The following is a 27,772-nucleotide window of genomic DNA, read 5'->3' on the forward strand; positions in this document are numbered from 1 at the left end:
ATATTTTTTATTCATCACCTCATTTGGCCAGCTGACTCCCTCCCAGTGTACCAATGCGTCACGGTGCAAGTGATTGACCTGGAAACAATGCTTGAAAGTTTGTCAGCCCTTTCACTTCTGTGTGATCTAACACGTACGGTTATGAATTATGAAAGCTGGTAACACAACGTAATCACTGACAATTTACCAACCCAATAATAGCACGCGAAACATAACCACAGACTGCTCACGCTGTCATCATACAGTGTTTTTATTTCAATTGATATCTGAACACGTGTACCGTACGGTGTAGCCCCGAACACTATGGCGGGGAATTTGAAATCACTGTTTGGGATAAATCAAAATGTGGATGATCTGTTTGACGATTGGATGATCAAATCGATGAAAAGGTAAGGAATTTTGACATGTGTGGCTTAAATTTACAAAACGTAAAAACAGCTTCACATTTCAAAGCCATGGTGGCCAGAGTTTGTACACACCCACTTTCCAAGTGTCTACTGCAGTGGTAATGTTTATCAACATGTGACATGATATTAGACATCAGCGTTGATTAACTTTATACACGATGTTTAGTGAATGAAAAGTATAACACCGACACCCCCATCCAATATCACAGGTAAATGGTGATATCACTGTTTATTACAAATATCCCAACCTTCACAGAGTTGGGGAAACAATTTACTAGACTCACATACATGTATCGTTATATATATATACATGTATATATATATATATATATATATATATATATATATATATATATATATATATATATATATATATATATATATATATATATATATATATATATATATATATATATATATATATATATATATATATATATATATATATATATATTTTATCACATGTTCATTTTGGTCTTGATATGTACCTGGTATTAGCAATGGTCTAAGATATATATAAATATTTATACACAATGTTACCAAATTTTGCTGTGTCAGCTGTAAAAGTGTAACCCCGGCAACAGTGACCCCATGTGAAAATTATGGAGCAACAGGAAATGATGATCCTACAGGGAAGAAATCAATGGCAAAGATAATGATAGCTAATGATAGATATCAAAGTAAAATCCATTTTCGACAATTGGTATTAAATGTTCAGGATTATTATACCTGTTTTCATTGAAAACTGATATATTGATGAGTGAACCTGAAAATTGCTTGTATTATTTCCAATGGACAAGATATGAAGCAGTCTTCCATATAGACTGTAGTGAAGTCATTAGTCTAGGCTTATCAGCCTATGGACCAGGAGATTAGATTAGACCACACCCATACTGGCTGATCTGTCAGTCTAGCTTCCATATGACAAAGTTTGGAGATTTTGAAAACTTTGATATTTAGTGAAATTCATCCCCAAGTAACATGTTGTTAGGGGTGAGATCAGTAGCAAGTACGACAAACTAAAATTATTCTGTTATGGGGGGGGGGGGGGAGGGGCACTGGGCAATTTTAGACATCCTATAAATTGGCCCGGAAGGGGGGGTGTCTGAGTCATTTTAGTTCTCCTATAAATTGGGGGGGGGGGGGGGGTGTCTGAGTCATTTTAGTTCTCCTATAAATTGGAGGGGGGGGGTGTCTGAGTCATTTTAGTTCTCCTATAAATTGGGGGGGGGGGGGTGTCTGAGTCATTTTAGTTCTCATCCTATAAATTTGATTTTACTTTTAATGGATGTTTAAATTGTTTTGTACCATATACATTTAAATACAAAAATGTTTCTTTTTAAAATGTCAAATTGAGAAATGGAGGAATTTTTGTTACAGTAAATGCATGGCACTGAAATAAAGTAAAGTGTCAACAAAAGAACTATTTTTCCTTACTACATACCAGCATTGTATTCCTAGCACTACATACTACTACATACTGGCTTTGTATTCATAGTACTACATACTACTACGTATTCATAGCACTACATACTACTACATACTGGCTTTGTATTCATAGTACTACATACTACTACATACTGGCTTTGTATTCATAGCACTACATACTACTACATACTGGCTTTGTATTCATAGTACTACATACTACTACATACTGGCTTTGTATTCATAGCACTACATACTACTACATACTGGCTTTGTATTCATAGTACTACATACTACTACATACTGGCTTTGTATTCATAGCACTACATACTACTACATACTGGCTTTGTATTCATAGCACTACATACTACTACATACTGGCTTTGTATTCATAGTACTACATACTACTACATACTGGCTTTGTATTCATAGCACTACATACTACTACATACTGGCTTTGTATTCATAGTACTACATACTACTACATACTGGCATTGTATTCATAGCACTACATACTACTACATACTGGCATTGTATTCATAGTACTACATACTACTACATACTGGCTTTGTATTCATAGCACTACATACTACTACATACTGGCTTTGTATTCATAGCACTACATACTACTACTATTACATACTGGCTTTGTAAATTGCTAAGCACTACATGCTACTACATACTGGCATTGTATTCATAGCACTACATACTACTACATACTGGCATTGTATTCATAGTACTACATACTGGCTTTGTATTCATAGTACTACATACATACATACCTACCTACCTACCTACCTACCTACCTCCCTCCCTCCCTCCCTCCCTACATACATACATACATACATACATACATACATACATACATTACATACATGCATTACATGCACTACATACATGCACTACATACTGGCTTTGTATTCCTAGGCTAGCACTACATACTACTACATACTGGCTTTGTATTCCTAGCACTACATACTACTACATACTGGCTTTGTATTCCTAGCACTACATACTACTACATACTGGCTTTGTATTCATAGTACTACATACTACTACATACTGGCTTTGTATTCATAGTACCACATACTACGACATACTGGCTTTGTATTCATAGCACTACATACTACTACATACTGGCTTTGTATTCATAACACTACATACTACTACATAATAGCTTTGTATTCATAGCACTACATACTAATACATACCGGCATTGTATTCATAGGACTACATACTACATACTACTACATACTGATTTGAAATTGATTGTGCAGTTTGAAGCACTTTTCAATTTTGGCCAATTTAGTTAGAATGGGGTCTGAGGTCTAAGTATAAGAATTTAGTATTTTCATCCTACATTCCGGAACTATTGATCTCATCCCTTACCATTCTACTAAATGTACCACATCATTTATTCATGTCACTGTGATGAAAAAAAACACTCACCAACTGATTACTACTAATAAATGTGAAATTTTAATCCATTCAAAGTATTGAAAAATTACATGTGGACAAATCATAAAATATTTCTCTTGGATGATAAAATTTCATCTTCATATTAATAACAAATTCGTTCTTCCCATGGTGATCTACATCAGTCAGTACCAATTATCAATAATCATAAACTGTAATATTAATATATTAATCTCAATCCCATTGTTGTACACACTTGATAGCAACTCATACTAGCAAATTGTGATATTGATTTACCTTGAATGTTGATGTTCACGCATGAATTACTGACCAGCACACACTTAGGGTTGGGGAGAACCCAGACATTATAATTAATAAAATTCAAATTCTAAGGTATACTACTCATCAAACTATTTAAAAATTCAAACACTGCAAAACTCTTAAAAGAGTATAAAATTGACCAGTTTCAATAACCTTTAGTCGTCATGGTTAGTATGCAATGTGAAATGTACTTTTCCATGCCCTTTCTTGTGGTCAAGGTTAGCAGCCCAGGCTTTGCATGTGACCTTGACGGGAGAATCGCCAGACAGTGTTGGGAAATGTACTGCCATCAGGGGTGTCTGGAATGGCATGTCTAAGCCCTCATCACCACTGTCTTCATCAGTATAGGGGAAGTATTCTACTCCAAGTCCGTTGCTAGGGTGATACATCACCTTGCCCATTCCAATCTGTTCTTCATCAGTCTGAAAGAAAATATATGAAGAATGAGTTGCCATGACTACTAACTGTATTCTTTATTAACTCTTATTTTAGCTAAATACTGGTAAGATTGAAATATTAAATCCTGTAAGATGTTACCTTCCAATAATTACATAAAATAACAGAATGTGATGATATATAAGTGTATTTGGGGGTATTTGCACAAAGTTAGTAAAAGTTCAGTAGAAAACTTAGTCTTCTTGTAAGACCTTGGATCTGTGCTTTTTGGGGTTGTCTACTCTAATAAAGCTGAGTGGTGATAAGTACGCTGTCTGAGTGCTTAAATGTGGATGGCGCCCTCAGTGGCAACCTTCAGTCACTTTTATTAATGTATTAAGCAGGTTAGCTGGACTACAGAAAACACAGCAAACACATGTGAAAATACAAATGTGTACCCACGCTGATACTCTCACATCATTGGATTCTGTTGTTATAGGTTTGTTTATCCTGAAGTAAATTTTCATGTTATTTCTCTAAATTCAAAGCAAAAATATGTACAAAAAATAAAGAAGATGTACTTTGAACTCTCTAGCCTTGGGATGAAATCACAAACTTTACATTTTAATCTTCTCTTTACAGGGCGGGGAGGGGGGTATTTGTTTGAATACAAAAATCTACAAGTTTGAAAACAGGAATCTCTGTATTTACCTGAGTATGACAAGTTATTGGTACAAAGTCAGGATCATAGATTTCACTGATTTCCTCTGGTACTTGATCTGCAGTGAATGGCTTGGGTTTCCATCCTTCAATCTGAAAAAAACAACATAAAACTTGTTAGCTTATAGGAGTTATTTTAATATTTTACTGTCATAAGACTTTTTAGTTTCAGTTTTTTAAATAATATTTTTGTGATGGGAATTGTTCCCAGCGATTTTGTATTATCCAGACATGCATATACATACATACAATCACACATAAGACTTCACAGTCCCATAATGAAAGATTCAATGATTAGTTAACTGTAGCCCATTAAAATTTATTCCAAACTCCTACAAAAAACAGTAATAATCATTTTGATTAGTTGAATGTGTCATATTCTGGCTATTGTCAGAGAGATAAAACATTTCTTGGTTTGGCCACTAGGAGTGCTGTTCACAAGATGTGTTTGAGCAGTAACAACAAGAGACACAAAGTTTCCACGTATATTCTCACTTATTAGCAACTACCACTATTCAAAACATGTCTAAACACTAATTATAATGCACTTTTGAAAAGACATGGACTTCTTTTACACATATTTGTTCACAGTGATGTGTATTGTCATATGATCATGATCTAGTTGTAGCCCTCACTTGCCAAATTTGGGGCAGTACCCGCTTTCAATTCTTATGTTGGTAACTAGAATATGGCGAATCTACTACATGTAGTTATAAACTGTTTTAATGGACCATTTATTGTACATTTGTTCACAAATTGTTGACTTGTGGGATGCGGATAAGGTTTGGATCATACATCCAAGTAACCTAGAGACTTCTGATTTGATATACTGGTTTGTCAGTATGTATGTATGTTCTGATGAAAGACACTTTCAAAACAGACACCGTTGTCTTTGGGCTGACATGCAAGTTTAACAATACAAACAAAGAAAATACACCGTTGTTGATATTTAGCATAATCAGTGCAACTCTTCATCTACAATTTTTTTTTTTTTTGAGAACCATTTGTCCTGAAAAACACTATCCAACATTAGCAAGTTTTTACCTTATCCAATGAGAGATAGATACATGGTTTGCCTTCATCATAACCATAGCCAGGTGTAGTGCATTGTGAACCTAGTTTTCTGATTGGATAGTGACAAAGACGACCTTCATCTTCCTCTGGACATGGACCAGGTGTACATTCATCATACATGGTAATTGTGTTTTCATCTTCTAGATAGGCTGTAGACAGAGAATACACAGTGGAACATTTAAAAATATTTCGTTCTGATTTGTAGAAGTAGAGTTTTCCTGTTCAATTTTCCAATTGAAATTTCTTTGGTATTATTTCAATTTCCCAAAACAAAATATATACTTACTGTTCAACAGGTTGTCAATGGTTTCAATATGGTTAGTATAGCTGTCTGCATGGTTAGGGTTGAATCGTATAAATCCATCAGAGCTTGGTTTAGGGTGAACAGTCAGACCTAGTAATGATACAAACATAATTGAAACTAATGTTTTAAATTCAACAAATTTCACCTGACTTTGGTGTACTTTCATAGCCAAGTAAAGGAGATAGAGCTTGAATTACGTTATGTACATGTATGAAGTGTGCCCTCTACAGGGAAATTTGCCAGTCTATCTCTTGTGCCACTGTACAGGTACCACTGCACTTGCCTTTTATCTTTGTCTTTTAAAATTTTTTCACCTAAATCATGTCAGATTCCGAACAACACCTTTTGGATTCAAGAAACTGTCAAAGTTGTAGTAAAAGAATACTAAAGTGAACATTTTCATGTGCCAAGTTCAAATTCAAGTTTTGGGAATTAGTAAGATTACATACCAATAGACGGAATGGTTTCTGTTGGGATAGTGATATTCATTAACTTGATCAGTTGTACAATTTCTCCTCTTCTTCTTCTGATCTTCTTAGCCTGCCATCTGTGTTTCCTGTACAACTTGGCGATATGTTGTGCGGTCTCCAGTCTTCCTCTTTTGTTTGCTTTCCCCCACCGTTTACCTCTCATCTCAAATCTCTTCTCTAATTCTTCCAACCGATGTATCAGGGCATTGTTACTCTCTTTCAACTGTTGCATCTGCTCATCTTTGATGTTGCTGGCATCGACGACAGTCTGAAGATTAATGACAGTGTCTTGGAGTTCAGGGCAAAGATGGTGGCCACCTTCTTGTGGAAGCACAAAGGTGTAAGTGCAGACATCTTTTCTTACACAGTAGTCTTGGTAATCTTGGCATTGGACATCATCTTTACTTTTAGACAACGGCTTTCCTGGTTTTGAAATAGATGTAGCAAATGTCCCCAGCACAAAAAGTGGAAAGAGGACAACTTCAGACAACTTCATGATGTTGGCTGTGATGGATGGTGTTTGGTAGGCAAAGATAGTCTGATTGTGACAGATTGGTTGGAAGTGTTTTTATGGACCTTGTACAGGATGTTATATAATGACATCATAGGTGTGAACACCTGCACTGATTTGTTTAGATGCTATCTCATTTGCATACAATGAGAAGTGATAATGAATCTCCAAATATGTGACCTTTGACATCAGCTGGTGAAGAGGAGTACCTTTTATCTATAGAATTGTTGACAGCAAGTTTATGAATTTCTTTTGTTGGTGATGTATTACATTTCCATACAATCTCAACTTTCAAACACATTTTCTCAATCTTGTTGAGGGGAGGGGGGGGGGGGCATTTCTTTTCCATTCATGAAATGTGTAAGGAATGTAAGGGTATCATTGTTTTCCAAGAAGTGGGGGTTTTTTATACGCTTTCAAAGTAAAAAGGCCAGAAAAGATTTCACAATGAGTGAGAATTTTTATTGTAACATTAAGAGACTAAAAATAAAGTAAAATAAAGTAAAAGTCAGTACAAGTCATTATAGGCCTGTCTATAGTTACTTACTATATATGAAGTATACATTGCAGTGACCTGTCTATAGTTACTTACTATATGAAGTATATATCGTGGTTGTATATTGAATATAATATGGTGTTTGCTTCATTACTTTTTCAACCCTATATTGTTGTCAATTTATCTCCGATGTATGTTGTATAAATCTGTGTATTGATTGTAAATCTGTTTATTTCTAAAATACAGAGAAAACCCTACTTTGGGGGATGTAGTTAAACAAAGATCTGAAATCAAGCTAATTATCAATCTATGTCTTGACTTTTAACCCTATTAGTCTGTGACAGTGCTATAATTATGTATTTCTCCCTTGTATCAATTGTGTCTTTTACTTTTGAATGTTGGCGTTATTAACTTTTTTATTATAGCAGGGCATGAAAAATTTCCCTCTGGGATCAATTAATTGTTTTGTATTCATATTCCTATTCGTATTCCTATTCCTATTCGTATTCCTATACCAGTACTTTAACAGTTAGTATTTTAATTTGTTTAGGACAGCTTGTGTGACATCATGTGATCATCATGTGATCATCCTGTTACAGTCTATAGAATTATAAACCATATACAGAATTACAATGTTTAGTATGCTAATCTTGTAAAAGTGTGAAAATTTCACAGATTGGGGTTTTTTCATCACCTATAAAGATATACCAAATTCTTTAATAGCAGAGTTTAACTTTTTCAAAATGATGCATAAAGAGGTGTGCATAGTTGATACCTGATTCCAACTCCCCATATTTGATGTCCACGACCTTTGAACTAACCATGGAAGTATGAACTAACATATCAGTAAACAACATAGGCAACATTCCTTTTTATGTATCAGATTACGACATAGTTGAACACCTACCTGAATAAACTGACAACTCAAATAACAGGAAGTATTACCTTATTTGTAGAACAATGTATAGATAAGAAAAGAAAGAACGACAGTAAATATTTTTGCTAAGGTTTTAGAGTTCAAATAAATGTTTGGAGGCAATCAAATGTTAACTTTTATCCAAATCAGTGGCCCACTGCTGGTCATCGTGCTTAGTAAGAATCCTATAAATTTATAAATTTGTTGACAAGTAATTATAATTTGTATTTGTATTGTTTACACATGGACATCAAGCCAGTGTACATCAACAACTAGTAGACAGGTAATTCAGCTAATTAGAATAATATAAACATTTCTAGTACTGGTTATTACATTTTCCAATATGTGAAAAAATACTCTAAGAATTGACAGCATGTGTGTCTTTAGGCAAAATAAACAAAAAATGTTTATTTCCGATAACATGACTTCAAAAAATCGGGTAGGTGGGTCAGAATTTTATTTTATTTTGCTTTGAAAAGTACTTTGACTCCAAGATAAGATACTTGTCGAACACAATACTTCTGAGAGAGTTTGATGAGGTGTAAAAGAAGTCTTAAATGAAGACAATGATAAGTTAAGTAGATGAACACGTTATGCAGACTGTACTTTTGTAGCCCAGGACTTGAGAATAATGACTATAGAGGATGCAAAGGCATGAAGGTGTACATGCAAATAGAAGTCAGTTGTTACCATTTTACCTTTTTGCATACAAAAAAAAATTTATGGGTTGGGGCTTAAAATAAGGTCGGTCATGTTATCGGAAACGCACTTCTAGTATTATTTTTAATTTGGCCTTAGAGAAATAGCCTGTATACAACACTGAATTACTGAGTACGATAACTCGTCTTATCCATACGAGATGTAACAGAGAAACACAAGAGTGCAATAATCAGGGTATTAGTGGATATACTAGTCTGTAAGGTACGTCGCAACAGGGCGCCCTCACACATCAGTCGACCCCTTTCATAGGGATAGAACAGGCCAGTGAGGGTGAGCGACATAACATATCTTACAGTCCATAGAAATATTGGACAAGTTAACACTTTATGGGACTTTTTCAGCCTGTCCATTGATTTGTATGGAAAAGTTTAGTATTCCCTGACCCATGGAATGATGGATGTTCTGTGCCCACGCCTTGCATTGCACATCAACCAAAGTATTCGGGGCCACATTTAGGAACCTGACAGCCATTAATGGAACAAGATATGGTTGGTCACCCTCACTTTCCCCCAGATACGGGAAAAACTTGAAATTTAAGTTGTTCTGAATATTGTATTCCAGAGTTCCTACATCAGCCTGATCGTCACGTGTCTGAAAAAATTGAAATTGTATGAAATGACAATATCATTAAAAATGAAATACCACAAAAAGAAATAGCACAAGCTCAGTTTTACTGAAGTGAAAATACTATTTTCAAAAGTGTTAGTGAAAAATACTAATAGAGCTTCCAGTGTTAGTGTTTAATAATAAATGTCAACATGCCAGGAAAAAACAAAAGTGTTGCCATGTGAAATATAGAGGGTGATGTTACCTTTCCAGAAGGAAATGTTACCTTACATAAAACTTTGATTAAACTATTCTGGTTCTTAAAGTGGCCATATGGATGAGAATTTGGTGTATATTTTGGATTTTTATTTGATAAAACAGCTTCACTATGTTTTTCTATTTGAAAAAATAATGTGAAATAACATATACCAAGTTCATGTTCATAACTTAATACATTGCAAAAAGATGCAAAAAGTGCAAAAAGTTTGTTATTGTACGTACAATAACAAACATTTTACACATTGTTTAATCTTTTGCAGTTTATTGAGTTGCAAACATAGACTTGGTATATGTTATTTCACATTATTTTTTCAAGTAGAAAAACATAGTGAAGCTGTTTTATCAAATAAAAATCCAAAATAAATACCAAATTCTCATCCATATGGCCACTTTAATGGCGATTGTTGTCTGACAATATTAGAACAGTAAATTGCAAAGTAGGCCAAATTGTGGTCATTTTTTATAAATAATTCAGAATATCTATTAGTAAATTGAGATGTGGTAACAGTGTGTCTGTTTGTGGTTAATATTGGGATGCTTCAAAGTAACCCATTGTAAAATATAATGTCAGAAATGTATCTATCACAAGAGTAGGGGTTATAAATGTCAACATGTCGGGAACAAACAAAAGTATTACAATGTTGTTAACTATAGAGGGCGATGTTACCTTTCCAGTGCATGTCACAGGGATAGCATCTGGGTTATAGAACTCAACAATTTCTTCTGGTATTGAGCTATTTCGGTAACTTCTTGGTCTCCAGCGTGGTGTCTTTGGTTAAAAAAACAAAACAAATAAAAGTCAAATATTTATAGTCATGTAATTTTTAGATTACTACTTGAAAACTGAAGTAAATTTAGAATAAAATAGAATCATTATTGCATCCGTTAAAGTGGCCATATGGATTAGGATTGGAGTATTTAATTGACATTTTAATTTTTAAAACAATTTTTTCATGGCTTCCTGTTAAGAAGTTAATGTGAAAATACATTAACAAAGTCTGTATTTGTAACTCAATACATTGCAAAAAGCTAAAAAATGTTTTAAAATTTTGTTATTGAACACATTTATTATTGTTTTGGGACTTAGCATATGTTGTTTCACGTTGATCTTTCAAGTAGGAGGCCATGATAAAGTTATTTTATCAATTAAAAATCTAAAATAAATACCCAATCCTCATCCATATGGACATTTTAAGAAAACCACATACTAGTTGTATGAATATACTAATTGTGAAAAAGGAATACTGTACTATAGAATGTAACATGTAGCATGTAAGTAGGACGTAAACTACTGCTCTGCACGATGTCTACATTCGCATCCAAAAGTTCGGATTTCCCTCATCTCTAATCACCAGATTTGAAAGTCAATGACTAGATGTTAGTAAGTGCATACATTTTGTGAATCTTACCTTTATAAAAAAGAAAAGGCAAGGTTTACCAGTATCAAATCCATAGTTGGGTGAACTACAGAACTCAGATATAAGTGCTAAGGAAAAATAACACCTTCGGTTAAAGTTATCCCTTGATGTTGGGCCAGAAGGACAATCTTCATAGAGCCTGTAATCAGCATCATTGTACACTGAAATAGAATTGAACATAAATTTACAACCATGAAAAAAACCCAATGGCATTTGGTTGAATGAAGTGAGCCAAGACTTCACACAAAGGTATAATTAGGTAAAACAACAATACATGCTGGGAGATATGTGGTTGTTGCCTCAACAATTATGTTCCACTCTCCATTAGGTGGCATACAGAATTGAAAACAGCTGTTGAAGTGGCACTGACTCACCACAGTGTACCAAAATGGCCAAATATAATATACTTTGATCTGTTATTGTCATAATTATTTTAATGATTATTGCCATTTTGGAAGGGTATCTACAATAGCTCCCAGGATACACCTCTCTTGTCACTTGAAGTCTTTTTTTCTGATGTGTTCTCAGACTCTTGCTTGGTGGTGGTAGCCATTAAAGCAATGGATTATGGGTAAACCAAGACTTGAGTAGAAGGGAGAATCCATTTACAAATTGATGACTGATGTACAGTGATAGTTTGATAAACCAATCGGATTCAAATGTGATCAAAAGATATGACTGCAGGGTTATAACTTTACGTACTGTATTTCATGTCTACTGACTTTCAGTGGTTTTGCTTACATTTGTTAACACTGTAACTACAAGGGGGTAAATATATAGTAAAAGTGACATTATTTCCCATTACCGGTATATTGTACCATAATTTTAGTGGGGAACCCTGGTAAAATGACTGGGCATCTCATGTATAGTTTCTACCTACATTGCAACCTTGTCAAAAACATTGGTAGGGAACCTGGTGAAATGACTGGGAAACTCAGGTAGATTTTACCTATGTAATACTGCTGGTAAAATGAGTTGAGAAGTCAGGTAGATTTTACTTTATACTAACAACCTCAAAAAAAATCACTGAACACTGGTAGGGAGCCCTGGTAAAATGATTAGGGAGCACGGGTAGATTTTACCTACTGACCACCCTGAACAGAAACACTGACTGTACTTGTCCTTTACCATTCTGTTGTGTTTATAAATCAAGTGACCCCTTCCTCTTTGGGGAAGACTAGAAATATAAACAATTTTCAGAGTGTTGAAAGGACAAGTACAGTTGGTAGACCTGAAATATGTAGTTAATTAAAGCAAGTTGAGGCTTATCCTTTGATCAGTTCTTATCAGATTGACAAAATACACATTGTGGGTAAGACTGCCCTCACTGGTGAAGACTATTGTTGACCCCCACCCCCATCCCCACAACCCTGAAAATAAAGTCAAAGTTGAGTGAATACAAATACTGAATTTACCTTCAAGCAGCTGGTCTATCTCCTGTATATAGTTGACATATGATGTCTGTTGATTTAAATTCAACACCACAGTCTCTGTACTTGGTACCATCTGCAGCAATTCTAGATGTGATCAAAATAAAATATACAGTCACTCTATCGAGTTGATTTATAAACATTTCATAGACACACTAGCTTTATTTATATGCTGTGTTTGTCCTGTGAACGGAATCAAAATGCCAAGGACAAATTCTTTCCTTGTAAAATGCAAATGCAAAAGTAAATTTATCAGTTTCTGTGATAACAAAGTGATAATTTGAAAATGTTTCATTCACTCCCCTTATTCCCAAATCTAATAGAATTCAGAAATCTTGACTGGAAACTATTCTAATATCTAAGATAACAAACACACTACAGGATGCTAATTGTTACGGACATTTAGGAAAGCTTTAATGTGGTCATATGGATGACAAATGGCAATTTATTTTGGATTTTAGAAAACAACTTTACAGTGTTTTCTAACTTGAAGAAAATAAAAGGAAACAGCATCTACCAACTCCGTGTTTGAACATCAAAAAATTGAAAACATGTAAAAAAAAAAAAATGAGTGAAAAGGTTTGTTATTGTATGTACAATAACAAATATTTTACATAAAAATACTATCTTTTTGAAATTTATTTACAAACTTACAAACAAGGACTTGATAGAGATGTTACCTCAGATTTGTTTTTGAAGTAGAAAAACAGTAGAGTTATTTTACCGACTGTGATTTGGTTATGTGTAACATGGATTGTTACTGGTTCATATTTACTCTTTCATCAGATGCACAGCCATTACAGATTTGAAGAATAGTTTTATATTGTCAAAATAGATATCAAATTCTTAGGGGTAAACCATTTGATTGGGGGGGGGAAAGGGCTGGAGGATTTGGACCCAACAACAAATTTTTTTTTCAACTACCATGACAGCAATTTTTTTTCAACAACTGGACAGCAATTTTTTTTTCACCAAGTAGAGGTACAACATATATGCTTTAAGTTTGAATTTTCATCTCATTGCATTATGTAACTTTTTATTTTTGAAATTGAATTCCTCATAACAGGAGACATACATGATGAATGTAGCTTATTTCAAAAGTAAACAGGTAACAATGAATGCAGCTTTAATAAAAGTAGCTAGTAAAATTAGAAAGTAGGCAGAAAAAGTTGAATAGAAGTTTGAGGGAGCCAAGTGGGGAAGGTATAGGAGGGGGTTTCCTCCCTCCCACTCCTGGAGATTTTTGAAATTCAAGGACTAAAAGAATATTTTCTGGTGCTATTTTAACATGCCGAGGTAATAACAATATGAATTAAAAGTGTGAGGGTAGGTACCCCTAGAAATTTTTTATATTGAAGAACTTAAAAGAATGCCTTGTTATGCTATTTCATGTCAATGTGGAATCAATACTAATTAAACTTTGAATCAAAATACAAGAGAGCTGTGTGGGAGTGGGTACGAGGTGGGGTTACCTTCTCCCGCCTGTGGACATTTTTGAAAATTTAAGTACTAAAAGAGTGCCATCTGGTGTTATTTTAACATGTCAAGGTGATAACATTACCCTTTCCTGATCACAATTGAAATTTAAATTCAGACAACTAACCGAGAAAAATCCTCAAATATTGTTGCATGCCGTACCATTTAAAATTATTTTATCATTATGAACAATTACAGGATTCATTCAAGGTACAAAGTCAGGTCAGTATTCTTAGTAAATTTGATTTGATGGCAGTGTTTTGGTTTGTTTTAGCATTTGCCAACAGTTAGTATAAGCCTTTGACAAAAAACTTTAAAAGTTTAGGTGCTGCTGCCATAGGTGGTGCCACCAGAGACACATGTACCTGGGAATTTGACATTTGTAGTTAGTTTCTGCACTTGCAGCACAACAATTTTTTTTTTAGCTCATACCATGGGGGAAAAAATTTATGTCATGAGTTGGTCAGCAAATAATTATTTTCCTGCATTTGGCCAACAACAAACTTTTTTCGCAAAAAAGCCTCCAGCACCACACCCCCCCCCCCTCACCCCCTCTCCAGAAATCAAATGATGTACCCCTTATCCATATGGCCATTTGTTTAAACAATGGTCTGCAACAAAAGAAGAGAAAACTATAAAGTACTAATAGACTAAACACCCACAGAAGTAAAACAAAGTTGTATAAACGCAAGAATAGTATCCTGCGTATTACATGTAAATTGAAATAAGTATGGTAGCAAATCCCCGAACACCAGCTCACCCCCCCCCCACCCCATCCCACCCCACACCTCTGCCAACCCTTTGTCACACTAACATGATGCATTTTACTGTTACTATGGTTACAAGTTTTGTAAAATTTACATCTTGTGCATACCTTGTAATCTGTCTGATGTTGGTTCTGCAATAGTAGTGTACTGATTGGAAGGGGAGGTTGGTGGTTCCTCCCTGTCAACTTCCTCAAGTCCATCAATCAGTTGTTGGATTTGCCTGGCTTGAAATCGATGTTTATGTAATAAGGCTACTAACTGGGCGTCATACGTTTCTCGCATCTCATCCTGAGTTGCACGTAGTTCTCTTATCAGTCTCATTTGAGTATCGACTTCACTTTCCAAGTAGTCTAACACAACTTGCTGGGCTTCGTTTTCAGATTTCAGTTCATCAATTAAGTCCGTATTTGATTCAACGTTTTCAGCGATGCTTTGAACATCAGCGACCATTTCTCGTACATCAGGACATTCATTATCATCATCTTGTATCAAGAAAGTGTAAGCACAGGTGTTTTCATTTTCACAGTAACGTCTCAAACCACTGCATCCATTTTCCTCAGAAGATTCGGAAGACTCGGATGATTCTCTTGATTCGGTTGATTCAGTGTTCCGTCCATGTCCGCGTCCACGTCTACGTTCCTTACTGCTGCGATGTCCCAAAACTCCATCAAAGTCTTGCAGGATAAAAAATATGACCATCATGAACCACATTAGCCGAAACCCTTCCATGTTGTTGAACAGTGTGTGGTCGTGTGAGATGTGGAGATGTTGTAACCCAGCACTAAAGTGAACTCTCTTGACAGAAAACTATTGACAAAAGTCTAGGATCTGATGTTATTTTATCTCATAAACATATCATTGATGTAAACATTGAGATGCATCTACTAGAAGATTGTGACCCTTGGTATAAACATTGTAACATTAGATCAGACTTTCAGAGTGTACTCTGACCTCATCATAAGAAAAGATGTCACCCTAATACAGCCATTTTGTGGGGTATGAGGGCAAAGGTCGTTTTTTTCATCACTGAAGATTTAGTTACAGTCATCTCTTGATCTCCTTTTCTGAATCATCATTTTTTAAGTTAAAATTTTAGGAAGTTAGAAAGCCTTATTTTAATTGCTTTTTTGGGGGGTAGGGGGGGGGTTAGATAGAGATGTATTTATGGTACACAGATTTATTTGGGGAAAATTGAAGTAAATTGATAAAACAAAACTGTTTTATCATACAGTCAGAACACCATCCCTTCCACACCAACAGAGAAAATGTACAAGTGATTTTATTCATCATTCTTATTGTGTATAATCTCAACTTCAAGTGAGTGACTTGGGAATATTTTTACAAAAAAGTTATATTTGGCAATAGATTTTCAGCCAGCTTTGAGAGACAACCTAATAAATGGTATTAGTAATGAGATTTCTACTCTCAGAGTCAAAATAGTTCTTGGAATTGAATCCCAAATATTCACTGGCATCTTGTCAGCATCGTCAGGGGTGGACAATGATGTGACAATGATGACGAGACATGAGCAAAAATGTAGGATTCACTTCCACTAAATATTTTATCTGTGAGTAGAAATTTCATTACAAAGTATGAACCCAGAGTCAAATGAATATTGAGTCTCAGATAATAAATGGTATTGCCCTGTATTAAACTTTCCCCACCAAGATCTATTCCAGAACCGGAAAAAGAAAGTTACTAGTAATAAAATCTTTAGTTTCACAATTAGGAATATTATTTGTGAAACTATATCAGTCAAGTAACTGACATGAGTTCTCTTCATGTGACTTGTAGTGAGTTTATGTGTAATATAATATGTATTATGCTGGCTAGACAAAACACATCTTGAACTAATTTATCTACAGAACTTGTGAACGCAAACTATCTAAACTTACCAACATTTTTGCATCAAATAATGGACTTCTTAGTCCAGCCATTGTTAGTTGTTATGTTGAATACAGATGACTCCTTAGGCCAGCCATTGTTAGTTTGACTAATAACACTTTTCTATGACAAACTTGATACTCCCACTACCAGAATTCAAGAAAATTGTGAATTTAGTTTAAAGAAAAAGTCCAGTCAGACTTATTTCTACTTTTAGTACACTTGTATTGATTACTGCTATCAACTTAAAGGAAAAGTCCAGTTAGACTTATTTCTACTTTTAGTACACTTGCATTGATTACTGCTATCAACCTAAAGGAAAAGTCCAGTCAGAAATAATTCTACCTTTGGTACACTTGTATTAATTACTGATTGGGTATATTACTACACAGTGCAATAGTAATAGTATTTATGTACAGATTCCCATCAATAATCTTGCTGTTTGTCTATTTTATTACAGTTACCGTAATCTACATATGTTTGAACTACAACATCCAACACAGGTTATTGAATGGATCAACAATGATGGTAATAAGACTTTAAATTTTATAAACTTTTCATAACACATTTCTAACATTTTGTAAGACTTACATGTTATTTATGTCATCACAATGTAACATTTCCATGCAATGTAAATAACAGTCAAGAGGCTTGTCTTGGTGTTACTATCTCAAGAAGCTCCCAATACCAGTGTAGAGAGATTCTTGAGAGAGTAACACCAAGGCAAGTCTCTGGACTAGAGAGCTTCTTGAGATAGTAACACCAAGACAAGTCTCTAGATGCATCTAGAGTTCCTTGAGATAGTAACACCAAAACAATTATTCTGTAAATTTAGATCCTGGGGCTTCTCGACATAGTGACACTAAAGACAAGTCTATGGGCTAGAAAGCTTCGTGATAAGTTAAACACCAGGAGTTATGTAATATGTCATGTGGTTGATAACCATTTTGTGTATGTTTTCTGTTGTTTACCATTTGTTCATGTATATGTTTGTTTGTTCATTTGTATGTTTGTTTGCTTGTTTGTTTGTTTGTTTGTTTAAAAGTTGCAATAACTAAATTGTACTTATTATCTGTTGTGCCATTCAGCAATCTGTGTGGCTGGTTGTAGAGAGGGAAGTAGAAGTGAAATTATAGAATTGGTTATACCAGATAAATTAATTGAAGATACTCAGAATGAAGGTTGTGGAAAAGAAAGAGACTTTAAAGTTAGAAATGGTGGATTCTCCCATGATGCAGTGTACCAGTTGAAACACATACCAAAGTCAAGGTTAGTTTATTCTCCCATAATGCAGTGTTACAGTACCAGTTGAAACACGTACTAAACTCACGGGCGGTTTGTATCTTTGCATCAGTGCATAAGTTCGCAAAATCTTTCCAAGTTTGCCAGTCGGAGGGGGTTCTGAAAAATATTTGTATGTGCATGACTCTCTCTATCCCTCCCTCCCTCCGTCCGTCCATCACCCTCTCCCTCTCTCCCTCTCCCCCCCCCCTCTCTCTCTCTCTCTCTCTCTCTCTCTCTCTCTCTCTCTCTCTCTCTCTCTCTCTCTCCTCTCTCTCTCTCTCTCTCTCTCTCTCTCTCTCTCTCTCTCTCTCTCTCTCTCTCTCTCTCTCTCTCTCTCTCTCTCTCTCTCTCTCTCTCTCTCTCTCTCTCTCTCTCTCTCTCTCTCTCTCTCTCAGACACAGACACAGACACAGGCAGGCTGTTCAATCTCAGCAAATACTCAGTGATGGTTAGGTAATGTATCTCAATTCTTCAATTTCAATATAATTTCAATCATAGTTACATTCATTCATTCCATTCTTCCTATCTACTGCAGAGTGATTGTAACATCAGGTCCACCGGATAACTCGGCTATTACATGGCAGCTAGGCAGTGAGAACAATGACATCATACAAGAGACACAGACTATAAAGTCCAACCTGACATCATTACATCATTGCTATCTAGATACACATTGTGACAGAAGTGATGGTTTTGTAATGGGTGCAGTGTTAGGTGACATACAGTGTGTGGATGTAGAAACTGGTAAAAGTACATACTCCATTGGTAAGTCATGGCCTGTACTTAAGGGGGAACGAAGGCGGAGTTTATACGTATTTGGGTGTAGTTTCTGCTGCATATTTAAAAAGGCACTCACAGTATTGTGCTTACTGAAGCACACTTAAGGTAGACGGGGAAGAATCGCCTTGACTATTTACGACGTAATCCGACACAGCACGAAGTGTTTTGGACTTTGAACTTATTTGCATATGTCAAATTGTCCATGCTCACGACGGCCAGTCAAAGAGGAGAAACATATAGTCCAATATTCATGCTCCTTTACCAAAATATACTCAAGAATTGTCATTCCTGACAAAAAAAATTTTTATTTACTGCACTAATGTTTCAAAATTCCCGCGATGTCACAACCAATGCGCTATTGGGCGATCCGTTATGCAGAGACCTACTTCCGCATTCCACTCCATTATCATGGCGCCACCCATAACATCTCATGAATATTTATTAAAAAACGTCATCTTTGGCTTCGTTCGGCAAGATTTTTTCACGTTCGGACTAATCCTTTGACCCAATTTGCGTGTTAGCGGGAAGTACCCGGATGATAACGTGGTTCTATGGTAATCCTTCAGACTCTGACCTATCGATGTTTGGTACTCGCCTTTCAATCGGATCACTCGTTACAGATTTACGTGATTTCGCCTGGGACTTGAAAATGACATCGTTTGGACTCAAAAATGCACCATTTTCATAGTTTTTACTAAGAATTAATTGGAAATTCACCTATTTTCTATAAAACATTGATAGAGTATGTTGTTTTGAATGTGTCTAGGTCATAGTTCAGGAAGTACGGCAAATACATTTACAGGAAACGCTCGCCAAAATTTTCACCGATTTTTTCCCAAAATCTTGACCAAATTTGACGTTTTTGTAAAGAAAATCGCTTCTACCAAGCAATTATTTTTTCATACATCGATTCACTAGGTATTTTAAAGTCTGTATTCGAAGTTTCATGAAAATTAAACGGCAAATTTCCATATGCGTGGCATGTGAAGTCAACAATGTATGTTAGTAATTGTTACAGATCTAAGGGCCTGCAATCGGCAGCGGTCGGCCAGCGGTTCTTCCCCGTCTACCTTAAACACCACTTACAATTAACTGAACTCAAACCTGGTGTGACCCATATACAATCTGATGATGTAATTTATATAATTTGTATACCGCCCTCTAGTGTCCACTTACTGAAGCACACTTAAACACCCCTTGCAATTGACTGAACTCAAACCTGATATCAAGATATAACCCATTAACAATCTGATGATGTAATTTATGATACGGATCAAAAAATATCCATGAAAACCGTTCTAATCAACCATGCCAGAATACAATTGTAATTATAGTATAGTATAGAAGACATGAATCAACATTAACATTATACTGGAATAAGGTTTGTCACTTAGTGAGTGATATATGTTTACAAACTCATCTTGTGCCACTTTGAATGAAACAGATAAAAATACATATTCCCAATTTAAAGTAAGTAAGTCGGTCTATAATCATAATACTAGTTCACTTGAAATAAGTTTGCATAGAGACATACATGTAGCTATCTGGTATATGGCATTGTCATTTTTGTAAAAGTATGTTTGTATAGACAGATCAAGACCTATCAGGATCACTTCACTCTGCAAAGAGACTTAGATCAATTGGAAATATGGGCCACCACTTGGGGGATGCATTTTAATGCCAAAAAGTGCTACATCTCTTCGAAATAAATCTTCTCATTTCTATACACTGAGTAACTACATATTGCAGCAGGTCACACAAAATCCTTATCTTGGTCTCACTTTGTCAGAGGACATGAAATAGACTCCACATATTGCAAATATCACAAAGAAAGCAAACTCTACATTGGGGTTTCTGAGAAGAAACCTTCGTCATTGTACGCAGTCATGTAAGAAAACAGCTTACATCTCACTAGTAAGATCCATGCTAGAATATGGTTCAGTGGTTTGGGACCCTTACTTACATAAAAACATTGACCGACTCGAACAGGTACAGCGCAGAGCAGCACGTTTCATCACTGGGAACTACAGGAGTAGGGACGAAGGGTGTGTCACCAAAATGGTAGAAAGCCTCGAACTTACATCACTCCAGGATAGACGCACAGCAAACAGGCTAATTTTTCTATACAGGGTGGTTGAGGGCCTAGTACCAGCAATTCAACCAGCGGACTATCTTAAACCCATAAGACCCAAAAGATCTATAAAAGCTAGGAAATTTGCCGACTGTATCTCAGCTAACATTGTTGAACAAAGAGTTACTAACAACTCAAAGTGCTTTGAAATTGACAATTGTAAAACTGCTCAATACAAACAGTCATTCTTTGTAAAAACACTAGTAGACTGGAACCATCTGGACAATAGTACTGTGTGCGCTAAATCTTGTGACGCCTTTAAAATGGCAGTCACTGTCAAAAACCATTCTGACTAAATACTCTCCCCCGGTGTGTTATTCCTTACCCAGGACCTACACCGTAACTATAACAGATACAGATACAGATGTTCAGTCAGATATCCAAGTCTCTGGGTATGCCTAGTCAGATATCCAAGTCTCTGGAATGTCGAGTCAGATATCCAAGTCTCTGGGTATGTTGAGTCAGACAGCTAAGTCTCTGGGTTTGTCTAAGTCTATCGATCTCTGGGTATGCCGTGTCAGATGTCCAAAATTTGGGTATATCAAGTCAAATATCCAAGTCTCTGGGTATGTCAACCCTAACCAAATAAGTAGCTCTACTGTTGGTGAATTTCATGTACAGTAGACACTTCATCTACCAAGTTCTTAAGGCACTGCATCGTCATCTACAAAAATGTCCACAGTAGACGAGAGTCTATCTACAGTAGACAAGAGTCTATCTACAGTAGACAAGAGTCTATCTACAGTAGACGAGTCTATCTACAGTAGTCAAGTCTATCTACAGTAGACAAGAGTCTATCTACAGTAGACGAGAGTCTATCTACAGTAGACGAGAGTCCAACTACAGTATATGAGATTAAGCCAGATGGGCAATTACAAAATATGAAATGGCCAAATATTTTGGTAGTTTTGGTGATTTTGGGGTCACTTATTGATCATTCTGGCTTGTTGGCATTTTTGACTTGTTTAAGAAAAATCTGGCCCATTTCGGCCATTTTGTATTTTGTAATCGACCCTAGCCAAATAGCCAAATTTCATGGTGAAATTAACATTGGTGATATTGACATAACTATGTCAATATTGAAGTGTTAGATTTCATGCTACTTTTATATTGACATAATACATGGCTCATCACCCAATTGTATTATCACCTGTCTTAATGTAAACATCATAAACATGGCTTCATAGATGGAGCAGTCCAAATCTATACATCTACACAACCTAGCTGTGATGTATACAATACTTGCTCTTATCAGTGTACATATACAAATATATATCCTACTTTAGTTACCATGGATACAGTGTTAGTATTACTCCAGGTGTGATAAGCATGCAAAGAGTACATGTGAAATGCATATTACAACATTACAGGGTTTCTCTCAATCTAAGGAACAGATAGCCTTGAATCCAGGCAATTTGGGATTTTGATTTTGTTTTCCCCAAATTTACAACCCCCATTAGTGCATGAATTCCAGGCTAAGAAACAGAGGGATGTGTAGAGATCCTGCAAGTTTACCATTCCTGTTAAACAAACTGAACTTATTAAAATGAGATGTAGTGAATATGGACTGATTTCTTATTTAGATATCTTGATTTTTCTTCCTTGCCGTTTGTTTTTTATTTTGTCGTTCCAAGAGTGAGCGCCTTCTACTCATTCCTGGAACAACAAAATCAAAAACAAATGACAATAAACAAAGGAAATTGAGGTAAATAAAAAAAAATTGAGCTGTATTTACCACATCAGATTTTAATCAGATTGGTTTTCTTGGTTAATATTAAATGATGCATCACAACCATAGAACTACATTTTTGTAATCTCAACATTTTATGTTTTATTTCACAGACATAATATAATTGCAAGATTTACTTCAGATATTGTCAAAATGTAAACCCGGTTATAATCAGTTACTTTTAGAACCTTTATCAGATTAGTGCATGAGCTCACAAAGTAAAGTTTTTCTTCAGATTAAAAACCTTCATCTCCAAAAAGTATATCGACAGTGGAAGTACATAAATTTTGTTCAAATTTTTTAACTGCTTTTAGCTACCTTATCAAATGTATATTTCTTTTCTTCCAGGGATTGACTCAATTGAAAGACTTTGTGGAATAAAACTCTTAGATGCAAACACATGTGTGGCTTGTTGCAGTGAATCAGGTGACATCCATGTGATTGACATGAGGAGTGGTTCGATCAACCAATCGAATCAAAGCAGTCACAAGCACTCTGACCAATCAGAAAGCAGCAAGGATATTGACAACCAATCAAACCCTAAGATTGACAGTGGTGTAATGAACATTAACCAATCAAAACAAGAATCAAAATTTTGGAGTTTTGATGTACAAAAGACAAAAACAGATACAGGTTGTGACACTGACATGGCCAAGAAAAGGAAATTTGATGCAGAAGATAGAACTATTTTTAGATTAAATTTAGAACAACACATTTTAGTTAATGATATTAGAAATCTTAGAGATCCACTAGTCACTTGCAGGCTAGATCTTCCAGACCATGTAGTGAAGGAAAATATTTCAATCCAGGTAAGAGTACTTTGAACTAAATTCCATTTTTGCCTGAGTCAGCAATTACCTCAGTAAAGCTGACAAAACACTATGTGACTGAATGTGGTAAAAATGATCTTACAAACAACCAATGCCAGAGTTTCTATCCCAGGTTCTAACATTAGTGATATCTTATCAATGGAGCCATACATGCTTACAGAAGTACCACTTCCACCACAATGCAAACAATGCATCTTGGAGAGTGCTGTAAAAGAGGCTGTGGTTTATGGTGATGTAGCCATAAGGATCATATATACAACCATTCTTTGTTTCTATAACTCTTCCCTACAACCATTTCTCAGACCTAAATTAATCTTAATCCAGCGACATGAAATTTCCCACACATTATCTCTACATTATTAACTTTCTAATCAAAATAACCTCAGTAATTCAAGTTATCAATTTTTTTTTTTTTATCTTTTTCATCTCACAGACAAGTAGCTGTAATGCAAAGTATATTTCAATATCAGGTAAGTGTTCCATAAATTCTTACTATCTGCAATAGCATTTTACCTCATGCTAGAGGGTTAAAATAGAAGAAGATGGTCGAATTATTCTCGCGTGTGCCTATAGTAATGCATATGAAGCACTTGGAGTGGAAGATATGGTGTCGACCAAGAAATTGAATGTTCGTTATTTTTATGATGTGCCCAGGCAGTAATAGTCTATTTCAGGTTCTGAGAATTGAATATTTTAATATTATACAAACAATGCAGACTGTGTAGCAACTGATAAAATGTTCACTTATTAGAGGATTCCAAACTTTGGTGTTTAACGCTGCTGTAGTCTGTAAGGTACATTGTGACAGGACGCCCTCACACATCGGTCAACCCCTCCCATGTCTGGTGAGAGGAGGCCATTGAGGGCGGAACGGCATGACGTACCTTACACTCTAAAGCTGCTGCCACTGGAATGGTTTTTGATGATGTAATCGTATTATTGAACAGTATTGAATCACATATGGATAAACGGTTTTGTTAAATAGATATAATGACTAATAATATGATATGCCCTAAACAGTATTGAATGAATTGTGAGTAAATATATTTGTGCAGCTGTACATACGATATATTACAATAAAGCCAATCAAATTGATTTTGGGGTCCGCCCCCAAAATTCCGACCGTACCCAAATGTGATTGCTATTGCGCTACATATAAATAAACTTGGCCTCTAATTAAACACTTACAACGTCTAAATATTGGTATTTTAACATTTTCCAGTGAATATTTATTTGGTTTTGTCATCCCAAAAATAATGCTCCAGTTGGAGATCTTTCAGTGAATACAGTGGCCATACTTAGTATACTTAATCTGTCTGTGAATGTGGTTCCACCCATCACTTATTGACATGTCAGAATTTGCTGCGATAAAGTAAATAATTACATCACATATTTGTTTATTTCTTTGTTACAAACAAAAATATCTCCAAGAAACCATACATTTCTTGCCCAAATATTTTGACGGGGACTGAGCCCCTCAGTTTGACAAAACTGGTAACCACCCACCTCTACTGAAGATGGGCTTAGTAGTATTGAAATATGTGGGTTAGAAATGTATGATTTCAGGATGATATTGTGGACCAAATCTCAGTGAACAGTTGTCTTAGATGTACAGACATAGACAGACAGTCCTAGTGAACCACTGAAAATGAACTGTCTCCTCAAAATGTTTGGAAAGAAATACAAGGTTTCGTGATGGTATTATTAACAGAATCTCAGTTCACAGTTGACTGTAGATGATGCCGACAGTCCAGACACTTGCTGAGTCTTGCCTGAGAGGGCACTCTTTCACAAAATGTTAGAGGCGGGTGAAAATAAAAATATTTTTTATTTTGGTGTCAGAGCTAAAACGTTATGTCCGTCGGGTTTTGAGAAACAGAAAAAAAATAGGGTCACACTTACCTGAATCTCAGCTTAAAGTTGTTCAACACATACAAACATAGACAGACAAATAGTCCTTCTTTGCCCGATGTCAATAAATTAGAAACTCAAACTTTCAAAGTGAACACCAAGAATTGATGTGTTGTATCACTGAACTAAACAAACACTTATGTCAGACGTTAAGTATTTCATAGTCAACAAAAGTTACAGAGCATAGTTCAGCGAAGTCGACAAAAGGTAGAGTTTAGCAAAGTACATGTAATACATTAAATGAACATTTCTAATTCACAGAGTACAACAAACATTTTTGGAAGTGAAATGTAAATTTTCGCTGAATTCTCATCATCATTGTCAGGGGTGTACTGCACTGTTTCTTCCACGACACACGACACACTGTAACATATCCCTAATTATACTGACAAGACATCAACGGTACGAAAGTTTCGGGTTCACTTCCAAAAAAGACTGTGGTAGAAATATTCATTTGATATTATGAACCCAGACTCTATGAACATTCATTCTCAACTCGCATATGTTTGAGTAGAGTTATGCAAAGAAAATACTTGTACATGATTTTGTTTATACTTGTGTTTGTCACACCATTTCTTAATTGTCTGTTTACTCCCTTCTTCAGATCCTTCGTCTGATCATCAATTTTCTTTCGACTTTCCTCTAGGAATAAATGACAAAGTTTATATATATGATGTCATCGATTTAAAATCAACCAAAGCAGAGAGTGTCAAGCCTATCTTTATTCATGAAGGTCACATGACTACTGCCTCAGCCAATCAGGACACAGTTGTATGGACTCACACCTGGCATCCATGGAAAGAACATCTGTTGATGTCAGCTGCTAGTGATGGCTCTCTGCATGCCTGGGATTGGGTTGCACTACAGACATGACCACTGCCTCTACCAATCAGGACCCAGTGTATAGACTCACACCTGGCATCAGGGGGAGGGGGAAGACACCTGGTGATGGCTCACTGCATGCTTATGATTGGGTTGCACTATATTGAACACATATTGCCTGGCCTATATTCGGGCTATAGCACCCGTTTATTACACCCGAGGGACTGTGAGTTACCAGAATCACATGCTATTTAATTTCCCCGAGGCCGAAGGCCGAGGGAAATAGCATGTAATTCTGGTAACTCACAGTCACGAGGGGTTAATAAACGGGTGCTATAGCCCGAATATAGGCCAGGCAATATGTGTTTTATAATATACCTCATGAAAATCTTGCCCTCTTCTCTTGGGGTTGGCAGACGACATCGTTCGAAGCTGCCATTTTGACCTGCTGTGAACTCGTGGTGGTCACGTGACCATGTAATAGTTGATGGAACTATTTCCCTAGGGAAATAGTCATTCTATTTTCCTATCACGTGACTGATTCTAGCGAATCATGGCACAGCATTATCACTAGGTATATTATAAACATGACTACTGCCTCAGCCGATCAGGACACGGTTGTATGGATGCACAACTGACATCTGTGGGGAATGATCACCTAGGATGGTTCTCTGCATGCCTTGGATTGGTTTGCACCACAAACATGATTACTGCCTCTGCCAATCAGAACACAGTAATCGATCTCTGCACACCTGGGATTGTGTTGTACCCTACAAATTGTCCAATCAAAACCACCAATATGAAATGAAATACAGAGAAGAGATGAACCACACCACACAAATCATGTTATACACATTTTTAATTGTTTTAAATTGTTGCACATTACAATACAAAAAACAATGCATTGTGTTTAAACAAGGAATTCGTGAAATGACTATATTTTATAAAACATTAAATATTGCATGTAAAAAGTGAAAATAATAGATTGCCACAATATCATACAATACAAATAAAAAACATGTTTTACACTTTTATTTCGAAATTGTTGATGAATGAATGAATGAATGAATGAATGAATGAAGAAAGCTAGCATATGAAGCGGTATGTGGGGATGTGTAGTACTGCTTGCATAGTGAACTTCTTGGGTCGACCTGATTTGTGTATCAAGCCATATTGCAGTCCTATTCCACCCCACCCCTCCGCCATCCCAAATCATCCCATCCCCTCCTCACCCCCATCCCAAATCATCCTATACCTTCCTCACCCCCCAAAATATAGGTTATATTTTAAATGCAAAACTGAGAAGAAAGAATAGGATCGGGAACTTGCA

General features: G+C 35.8%; 2 protein-coding genes across 2 annotated transcripts; one reads left to right on the forward strand and one right to left on the reverse strand.

The window, feature by feature from the left end:
* The first annotated feature begins 56 nt into the window (after positions 1-56).
* Positions 57-27,713, forward strand: LOC144442309 (integrator complex assembly factor WDR73-like). The gene is made up of 7 exons (XM_078131622.1): positions 57-389; positions 17,416-17,483; positions 18,044-18,224; positions 18,775-19,004; positions 23,228-23,688; positions 24,143-24,179; positions 26,267-27,713. The coding sequence occupies exons 1-7, from the start codon at positions 304-306 to the stop codon at positions 26,491-26,493; spliced, it is 1,290 nt and encodes a 429-aa protein (XP_077987748.1). The 5' UTR covers positions 57-303; the 3' UTR covers positions 26,494-27,713.
* On the reverse strand, positions 7,484-15,840 carry LOC144442187 (uncharacterized). Its single transcript, XM_078131458.1, has 5 exons — positions 15,179-15,840; positions 12,814-12,915; positions 11,390-11,559; positions 10,648-10,749; positions 7,484-9,746 (listed from the first exon to the last, which is right to left on the reverse strand). The coding sequence occupies exons 1-5, from the start codon at positions 15,798-15,800 to the stop codon at positions 9,480-9,482; spliced, it is 1,263 nt and encodes a 420-aa protein (XP_077987584.1). The 5' UTR covers positions 15,801-15,840; the 3' UTR covers positions 7,484-9,479.
* Positions 27,714-27,772: the final 59 nt, after the last annotated feature.

The sequence above is a fragment of the Glandiceps talaboti genome, chromosome 11 (genome assembly GCF_964340395.1).
Source record: "Glandiceps talaboti chromosome 11, keGlaTala1.1, whole genome shotgun sequence".
In the NCBI taxonomy this organism is placed as follows: Eukaryota; Metazoa; Hemichordata; class Enteropneusta; family Spengelidae; genus Glandiceps; species Glandiceps talaboti.